The 10,016-nt window shown below is 47.2% G+C and overlaps 1 protein-coding gene across 1 annotated transcript; it reads right to left on the bottom strand.

Moving 5' to 3' along the window:
- Positions 1 to 208: 208 nt before the first annotated feature.
- LOC101785510 (probable galacturonosyltransferase 14) lies at positions 209 to 5,875 on the bottom strand. Its single transcript, XM_004985171.3, has 6 exons — positions 5,259 to 5,875; positions 3,919 to 3,977; positions 3,676 to 3,831; positions 2,422 to 3,009; positions 1,366 to 1,668; positions 209 to 1,076 (listed from the first exon to the last, which is right to left on the bottom strand). Exons 1-6 carry the CDS (start codon positions 5,539 to 5,541, stop codon positions 777 to 779), a joined length of 1,689 nt encoding a protein of 562 aa, XP_004985228.1. The 5' UTR covers positions 5,542 to 5,875; the 3' UTR covers positions 209 to 776.
- Positions 5,876 to 10,016: the final 4,141 nt, after the last annotated feature.

The following is a 10,016-nucleotide window of genomic DNA, read 5'->3' as shown; positions in this document are numbered from 1 at the left end:
CTCATAGCTCAGCGAATTGGCAATGAGTCCCGGCAAAACGTTATTGTCACAACGGACGCGAAGGCATCTGACACCGGCAATCTACAAGCTGCCGGTACCCGATAGGCAACTGAGAATCGCGTTCCTCGTTACCGTCCTCTCTCGATAGGCTCAACCATGTGAGTGACGTAAAGTTTGTTCGGCGATTTCTATCAGAGTTCAGCTCAAATACTCTTGAAAGAATTATCTGCACATTTTTAATATGTCAACAATTGTAACAATATCCTGTAGGTTACTCACAAACAACGGCATCTCTACTACAATCATCTCCAACCTACCAAACCAATCACAAAAACTACCAGAACAAAATTTCAATGACTCGAGTGTATCCAAGTAAAAAGAATTAAATGGATGGATGGAAAGCATATAAACTTGCGCCCTCATAATATCCGCCTCCTTTCTTCATCATCATCAACCAATCGTTCAATCTTCTAGCCCTTCTGTGTTATTCTGCGACGAAGGATCAGCCCAGTCCCAGAGCTCCTTTTTGCGCAGTTACAGTATGGAAAAGAATGATGCACTCATATGATACAGATGAAAAGAATTTGTGTTCCCCTATGATACAGATGAAAACTCCATGTATTTGCATGCCGGTCGATGCAGGGGACTGTCAGTTGTATCGAATGCCGATTGCTTTCCTGATTAACCAATATATTCCTATCCGGCAGCAATCAGCCTCTCCAGCCAACAAATGAATCATGAACTATACTCCCTCACTGTGTCCAGTATTTGCTAAGTCACTCTTTGGCATACTGGGGCTCCAAAATATGGCAGTTTCTAACAAAGTCGTTGGAGTAATTTACATGCTTTGCCCAGAATGGTTGTAGGTTCTTAAAAGCAATATCTAGCCATGGCTTGCACTGGCCATTATAATGGATCACTGCAGCCCTCCTGACACTCTCAATATCTGTCTTTTCTTGGTATCCTAAGCCAAGCAGGTGCCAAGATGGATCTATTCCATGCACATGACCCCTGAACGCTATAAGCGCAGGTGGTAAAGTACCAAATTTCCAGAGAGTAAGACCAGATTTTAGATTCTGCAGAAGTGATTGAATTGAAATTATTGTAATGGCAGATAATGGCACACGTGAACAACACCAGATAGAGGAGGGGGGGTGGGGAGGGGGGGATGAAACTGAACCTTCTACATTTAGACCAGATTGTTGAATCATTTTTTTTCAATATTTTGGAACACTGGACACAAGCACAAAATATGCTTGCAAAATACCAGAACTCTTTCAATTCAGAAAAATAGTGAATGAACTACGGAATGGAGCATAAAATAAGGCTGGGAATGGAGATTCATGTAAGGGTAAAATACATTACCTCCTTCAACCAGAAATGATATGTATCCCTGATATTTGTCTTCCTCCAAGCTGCTAGATCAAAGATATTCATCCCATATGCCCAAGCACATTCATCTGGGTCAAGACTTCGAGATATCACAGGGTGAGAGAAGTTGAAATATGTCCTGAAACGCTTAGACATCACCCAGTTGTCTTCACCTCTGCAAGTTTCCACGGCTCCATTTACCTTCCCTTCGAGATTGATCTCCCAAAGGGGAGACAAGTCACGCTGAACGACAATGTCATCATCAAGGAAGACCACCTTGTTGAGGTTTGGAAAGAGCTGGTTGAATAAATGCGAATGGATCAGGTAAAAGAAACTACACCAAAAAATTCACAATGTTTCTTATAACTTGAAGCTTGCAAGGTACAGCTTGTGCAAGTCAATTATTACCAGAATTGAGGAAAATGATAACGGAAACTTAAAAAGAGAAAGTGGAATATACCAGCTTGGCACATTATAGCAGCATGCATACGTGTACAATACCACAACCGACAAGTGATAATGATGCAGAAAACTAGAAACGCATTTGATTGTCATCATTTTAATCACATATAGAAAGACAACTAAGCATGCAACTGAATAGTGGGGTGCTTAGTGTGGGGTATCTGTTCCCACAGTTTCAGCATACATCACGTGGTAATGCAGGTTGGTAACCGTTAAGGTCATTATTGACTAATTCTGCATGCTTCAGCCCATTCTAAACGGTATTGATTCTAATTAAATCAACCTGAAATATGATAGATCAAGTGTATTCAGTACATTGGAGTTAGTTCGAGTATGTCCTACTTCAATTAGTTTGAGTACGTCCTACTTCATTTAACGGTAGACTATCCCTGCCATTATCATGGAATTTGTTGATACTTAACATTGAAATGCTTGAACTGGTAAAAAAAAACTTTAAAATACTAGAGAATACACCCACTTGTTAATATAGTTGCCTGAGCACGTTCACTAAACTATATTAATTGGAACCGCTGGTAGTAAGTGGAACAGATTGAAAGCCAAAATAGAATGTTTCTGATGGAAAGGCACCTCAGGCAAATAAATGCGGAGATGGTTCAGCAGGGATATGTATTTGGGGCTTCGAGCCTGCAGCTTTGAAGCGAGCACCCTAGGATTGTCACTTGCACTGGAAACTGTTCCATGATCTCCATGATAGTGATTTCTGACTCCGCGATGATTTTCTATAGCCTCTAGTACCGGGACATTTTCTCTTGTCAACCAATCAAACTGGTGAACACCTTTTACTTCAACTATTGCGGGTGATATAGAATTAAGAGCAAACCATGAATGCATCCCGGGATATGTTTTCTTATCAGTAATAACATGAAAGACTACTTTCTCAGGCACTGAGGAGGATCGTACAGTTGAGCTGACAACAACTGAAGCAGCAAGAATGTTATCACTGGCTAGAATATAATGCTGGAAGGAATTATCAGAGAGCAAAGGTAACAGTTCCGGTGGTGGCAACTGTTTCCGTGCATGAGCATTTGAGGAGTATTCATCAGTAAGGCGCAGAGACAAGCAATGGATTCCTTTGGGAATAGCAGTTGCAGCATAATGTTTATACAGCTGTTCTGCCAACCTTGACCTCTTTACCTCCTTATCCATGCTTTCCATCTGCAAGAAAAGCACATGTGTTAGAATATACATGTTGAAGAAACAACACAATGCACTAAAGCACCTTATGAGTAGTAAGAGCCAAAGTTCAATATTGCATTAAGCGGTGTACAACAAGAATGATCAGTATGCTGAAAAAGATTATCCATATAAAAGGTAACTTTTGAAATGGTAAATATATACCAATACTCATGTTATTTATACCAGAAATGGTGTAGACTCACGCAATTGTCAAATACTTCTAACTCTGCTCTTTTAGCGAATCATAATTGCACTTCTATTTTTATCAAAAAAGCAGAGCTCACATCATTCCTTCAGAGAACATATTAGAATAAAACAAGTGTGTCTTTATAGTTTTACAAAGCAAAACATATAATGCCACGGTATCTATATCGTCACAGAATAGGGTGGAGTTCCCATGCACATGCCATTCTTGTACAACTGAAATGGTTTTTGTGATGTGTATTTAGTAGCCCCAAATATGATATCGACTATGTGTCCCAAAAGCAATATACATACATATCATATTTGGGGCAACCAAATAAACATCAAAACTAATTCAGTTTTAGATATTGCTGATGTAAAGGCAAAAGCATATGCAACATTGCAACTTTTTAAATTCAACTGCAACAGTGCGAGATTAAACAAGGGAAGTTAGTTCCATACCGTAGCTTTCAACCTAACAGCAAATGTCCTAGCATCATAATGGTTATCCTTCATCTCCAAAAGAAAATCCCTGAATGATTCTGGTAACTTTTCATTGGAAGGGAATTCCTCATTGTTAACTTGATCAAAAATTCTGTACAGATCTTGCACCAGCCTCTGTTCACATTGAGTAAGAATGACAAATAAATCTTTCTTCACCTTTAAGAAAACCAGTGAAACAAAGAGTAACAAAGATTAACTTACTGTAGAATCACCCCCCTGCCTACCCAGGAAACTAGGCCCTATTCGCCTCCCCAAGCAATCTGCAAAACAGGATTACAAATGTTACAGCAACTCACGCTACAAGCCCTAAAATGTAGAGTCAGTTCCGTATACAGAAACTAGCTAAGCATAATAAAAGCACCCATGGGACAGGGGGGATACCTACAGCAAGCGGTGAAAAGAACTATATAACACCACTAACATGCCTAAAGACCTATGACGCATGAACAAAAACAATTGTCTAGTTGTATCAGCAACTCACAGAAAACCATATACCTACAAGCCTACTAGATAGCTTATTACAATACAAATCTTACACACACAAAATGAGACAATTCGCACATACCACAGAGCCTATTAGGCTAAGATCAAGTTGCAGGTGCTATTAAGTCACGCCTTATACATCAAGGGCAAACTTAAGCGCCAAGTCCCAAACTGTTTTTGTTCAGGCTATTAGTAAAAAAATACCCATGGCATATGAAGGTTAAGATACTTCAAGTACCAAAACTGAAATTCCAAAAAAAATATTGCGCAAAATCTAGGTTTTGTTCCAGTATAATTCCTATAAGCCATGGTGCTGAAGTGTAGCACTTTTACCTAATTTAATAAGTTGGGCAAGTGCATCAAGGGTTTAGTTATATCCCTGTATACATCCTTCATCCCCAATAATCAGAAAGGCACAGATTTTGGAGTCCAGTTGACCAGGTACGCAGCTCGATTGGTATGGTTTCTACTACAGTCATATATACCCATCCTTCACGCCCCAATGGTCAGCTGGGAAGAATTGATAGCAGGTTTCAGGGATCAGTCATAGCATAGTTTCTTCTGTCTTGGAAGATTCAGCTCAAACTACAATAAGAAACTTTCCGAAGCCAACGGTAAAGTTGATAGCACTAAATGCAGTCCCCCAATCTAACCAAAGTGATGGCTTAAAACTATAGCATACGAATGCCACATTTCGGCCAATGCCAGGAAATTACATGCCTAAGATCCACATATTTACCTACCTGGAAACTGAATCATAAACCCAAATAGTCAACTCTCTTCATTTCAGTTCAAAACAGGACATCAAGCAAATGAGATCGCCCAGACCTGATACCTTGAATCTCAAGCTCGTTGGCGAACAAATCACACGTTCTCGGCAGGGAATCTAGACCAGAACCATTTCTACATTACCACATTCCCACCGACACCACGAAATCCTACGCGCAAAGGAGCTGAGATCCAAGCTTTGCCTCCCCAAACGCACCAAATCAACAACTCAACCCCCCGCGACCAAACCCAACGAAAAACGCCGCGGGATCGCGCCCCGTCGATCTTACCGATGGAGGAGCACTTGCTTCCGCCGGCCTCGAGCGCGGGGACGGCGGCGAGGATGAAGGCGAAGGGCAGGAGGCAGCCGAGCGCCACGACGGCCGGGAACGCGACCGCGCGCCAGTACCAGCCGGCGCCCCAGCCCCCTCCCCCTCCGCGGCGGCCCGGCCCGAGCGGCGGCGGCGGCGGCGGGGGCGGCTGCGGCGCGACGCGCACCTTCATGGAGTCGACGACGCCATTGCTGCTGGAGATGGTGATGCTGCGCATGCTCGGCGAGATCCGCAGCTGCATCCTCCCCCTCCCCGTCCCCCGCCGACGGGAGCTCCGACTCCGGCGGCCTAGGGTTCCGGCGACGGCGGCGGCGAGGCGGTGGCATTGGGCAGAGACATGCTGATCGCGCGGGTGATACTAATAGGGAAGAAAGAGAGGAAAATAATGGAAAGGAATTACAATGCGCGTCGCCGCGTGCGAGGAGTGCAAATACGGCGCGGCGCGGGGGGCTATCGGCGAAATCCGCAGGGGATTTTGGGGCAGAGGATTTGGGGATTTCTCTTCCGGGAGGCGGGCGGCTAGGCGATGGCCGGCTATGGGTTGCTTGCCTGCCTCTCCCCTTCCTCTTCCGTCCGGGAGGAGAAAGAAGAGAGAGAGAGAGAGCAGGGGGGATTTTGTTTGGTTCTTAGGGCCTGTTTGGGAAGGGGGTGTTAAAGTTTAACACCCCCTTTTTAACAGATTTTAACACTTTTGGTTGCCAAACACAAGTGTTAAAGATGAAGTGTTAAAATTTAACACCCCTCTTTTCATAAACACATGGAGGGGGTGTTAAAATGTGCTAAAGGTGTTAAAAGTGGTCCCCCTCCCCACTTATTCCCTGGTTGCCCCCCTCTCTCTCCTCTTCTCTCTCCTCCACTGCCCCCATCTTCCTTCCCCGATCCGCACGTCGCGCACCGCCGCCAGTCCGCCCGTCGCGCCGCCGCTGGTCCGCCCATCGCGCGCCACCGCCGGTCCGCGCCGCTCCTGCGTCGGGATGCCACGCTGGGCAGCACGCGGCGGGCTCGCGCGGGCGGCAGGCGGCGGCCAGCGCGGGCGGCCTCGCGTGGGCGGCGGCTGGCGCGGCCGGCGGGTGCGGGCGCGGGCGAGGCCGATCCGGTGGTGTGGGGACCGGCGGGCGGCGCAGGTGGTGGCGGTGGGGGCTCGGGCGGGCGCGGTGGTGGCGTTGGGGGCTCGGGCGGGCGCGGCCGCTAGCGCCGCGGTAGGGGACGCCGGCGGCGGGGCGGGGCCGGAGGCGGCATGCGCAGGGGAGGGGCCGACGGGGCGGCCGGCAGCGCCGACGCCGACGTTGGCGCCGGGCACGGCGTGGACCGAGCAGGGGTGGGGCCGGAGGCGGCAGGCGCAGGAAAGGAGGAAGAAGGAAGGAGGAGGAAGGAGAAGAAGGAAGAAGGGGTATTTGGCTGCCATTGAGAGGAGTAATGAGGGGTAAAGTTGTCAATTACAACCTAAGGTGTTAAATTTTAACAGATCATCCAAACACCTCAAGATACTAAAGTTTAACACCTTTATTTGAGGGTGTTAAAGTTTAACACCCTGTTAAATTTTAACACACCCTTCCCAAACAGGGCCTTATATTTTTCTCTCTCTCCCTTCTTTTTCCTTTCTATAAATATACTTTTATTTTTGCTTTTAAGATCTTCTGTAAAATTATTATGTATCATCGTGCATCCTTTCATTGTACTATTGTACAATGTTTTATAAATAATTGAAAAAAATGCATAGCAACAGTGGGGTGTATATCAATATTAGTTGATACTAATGATCAAACTAACATTGTAAGCAACAAGTGAAACAACTCATAATCTTTTATTTTTTACTTTGTCGAGTCTTTTTTTTAACACTGTAACATAATATTCCACCAAAACAACGCACGATGGGGTTATACGTGTGAATGAAGTACACGCCATCTCCATGATCGGACTGTGTCAACCTTTTGAAGTCCGAACGTTTTGTAGCGCGAGCTTCTTGGAAGGCCAGGAAAGAAGAAAAGCTAGGCCGAGAAGAAGCGGAGTCCCCAGAAGAGACGAAACCAACGGAGGCATCGCGTGAGCAGGTGGAACTACACAATCAAAGCTTTGGAGCTGTCAAATTGACTCACCTGACAGCGATTCCTCATCGACCAGAGAAGAAAGAAACGCTCGTATATATTGCGCGGCTATTAATTTCTGCGTAAATGATCCTTTATTCTTCTTCTTCTTTTTTCTGTGTCGTGCAGAAACATGTCCATCAGTGCTAAAAATGCGATGGTTGTTGAGAGAAAGAAACCAAAAAAAAAACACGCTGTGGATTTCTGCACCGACAGAATTTTGCCCCAGTTGAACGGCCTGGAAGAGCTCAGGTTGACCTGTAAAACCAGCTCCGCAGCTCGCATCGATCGAGGCTTCCAATTGACATGCGAAGGGAACTTGTGAGTTTGACTTGTGCAGGGTCTTATGCATTTTACCACTGAGAGATTTGACCAGTAACTGATGTTTAAGTGTTTAACCGTACAAGTACCTGCTTTGCTCCGTCATCAAGGTAGAAGATTGAGGTTGCACCTGCACAAGGTTGACCAAAGCTGTACTAGCCAGTACTACGCTGTGCTTAAGAAGACAAAAAATAACCCTAGTACATTATTGGCTGGGAAATCTACTGCTCCCTTGCACTAAAAGTCCAAATGTCTTGCTTCAATTCAATGGCAAAAAAAACAAGTTTTTTCTTGTGAATAATCCTTCTATAAAAAGGTGGATGAGTAGAACCATGGAAGCAAGATTCTACAGATTGACATGGATGTCTCCTCTCAGTGCTGACCGCAGCTGTTGTGCTTGTGCAAACGTGCAGTGCAGGTGTTAGTGCCCACCCATGCAAAATACAAGATGGTCCAGGCCTGCATGCCTCTATAGTCTTTAGAGTGGCGCCTACATGACTACACGTCTACGTCTACTTTCGGAGGAAAAAAAATTATAGAGTGAGGCAGATATTTTCAATGCACTTGATAAAAAAAATGCACTGATGCAGCTAGTCGCTGTAATATTTAAAAATTTTAGAATATTAAATTGAGTGAAATTTCAAAAATTTAAAACTTTTTGTTTGAATTGTGTGCTCATTTAAAAATGGAAGATAAATTCTACTCTCTTCTAGAATTTCCCTAATAAATTAAATCTCAATTTAATTTTAGAACTTATGTGCTAGTTTGATTTGGCTCTTTTTGATTTTTGTTGTATTTCAAAAAAGAGTATGTTTGAATTTTGAATCTAATTCAAAATTCAAACTATATATAAATAAAAACAAAACCTAACCTACCATCTAACCTACCCTGGCCGGCCCGAAGCCAAACCAGCCTGACCCGCTCTAACCTTCCCTCACCCGCGTGCAGCCCAGCAGGCCGGACTGGCCCAGCCAACCCGCCAGGCCACCGCTCTCTCTCCCTCCCTCTCTTTTCCCTCACCGTCAAGTGGAGACATGCGCCCTCACCGTCAACTGGAGCCCGCCTGTCAGCCGGCCCTGTTGCCCCTTCTTCCACCTCGCAAGCAGGGGTACCTAGATCGGCAGCTCAGAACCATCATCAATAGCCAACAATCAGGCTACACAACACCCCAGCGCAGAGCACGATATACAACACCCAAAACAGGACGTAGGGTATTACGCTACTCTAGCGGTCCGAACCTGTATAAATCTGTGTCTTGTGTCCTTGCTTTTACCTTTGAGTTTTAGATCCAACGATTTCCCACCAACCAATCTACTACCTTGGGATACCCCTAGGTAGGTTGCCAGGAATAAAACACCAACACGCCGGCCGCGTCCGCGCTAGCGCGCACTATCGCGGCCGTGCGCGCGCCCGTGACCCTTCCCCCGCGCCTTCGCTTTCGCGCTGGCAGCCTCAGATGTTCGCCACGCCACCTTGCCTTGCCGCCACCGCATCTCAGCCGCCCGCTCACCGGCGCCGAACCCCCCAAACCCTATCGCCCCGCACCGCTACATAAGGAGGCAGAGCCCTGACCTCTCGCCATCCATACAGGGTTTTCCCATGCCGCTGCCATGCTCGCCCGAGAGGAGAGAGGGGAAGGAAAAGGAAGAGGAGGAGAAGGGAGGAGAAGAGGAAGGGAGGTCGTGCCGGGAGGAAGAGAAGGTCGCCGCCGTGGGGAGGAGTCAGAGCCGCCATCCATTGGAGCAGCTGCCGCTGGAGCGAAGCCAAGGACGCGCCGCCACCATCGTCGTACCACGAATCACCACCGATTCGACCACGCTCTACTCCTCCGCCCTACCGTGAGCACCCCCGCTTCCTCCTCTCCACTTTGGCACCCCTGTCTGGCCTTCGAGCTGCAGTTGCCTTGACCGCCGCCGCTTGCCATCATCGTTGTGCTCCCGGCCTTCGTGCCGTGCTTCTTTGTGCAGGTGATGCCGCCGTCGTCCAAGCAGTCGTACCCTCGCCGCGGCCCTGGAACCCTAGGACGCCAAGCGCGTGGCCGGTCATGCCGTGAGCAGGGAGCTTCCCTGCACCGCGCACAGGCGCAGCCTCGCCGCGGCGAAAGGTAGAGCCTTGGCTGGGCATAGCCATGCCACGCCACCTGCAGCACCGCCTGTAGCCTCGTCACGCTGCGCTGCCCGCCACAACGTCACTCCGTGCCACGACATCGTGGGCGCGGTCACCACGCGCCCTTAGCCGCGATGCCGCGCACCCGCTTCGCCACTGCCCGTAGCTGCGCCAGCCAATCAGGCCTCATGCTCGGCTACACGAG

The sequence above is a fragment of the Setaria italica genome, chromosome IX (genome assembly GCF_000263155.2).
Source record: "Setaria italica strain Yugu1 chromosome IX, Setaria_italica_v2.0, whole genome shotgun sequence".
Lineage (NCBI taxonomy): Eukaryota > Viridiplantae > Streptophyta > Magnoliopsida > Poales > Poaceae > Setaria > Setaria italica.
This window is presented reverse-complemented; position numbering and strand designations above follow the sequence as displayed.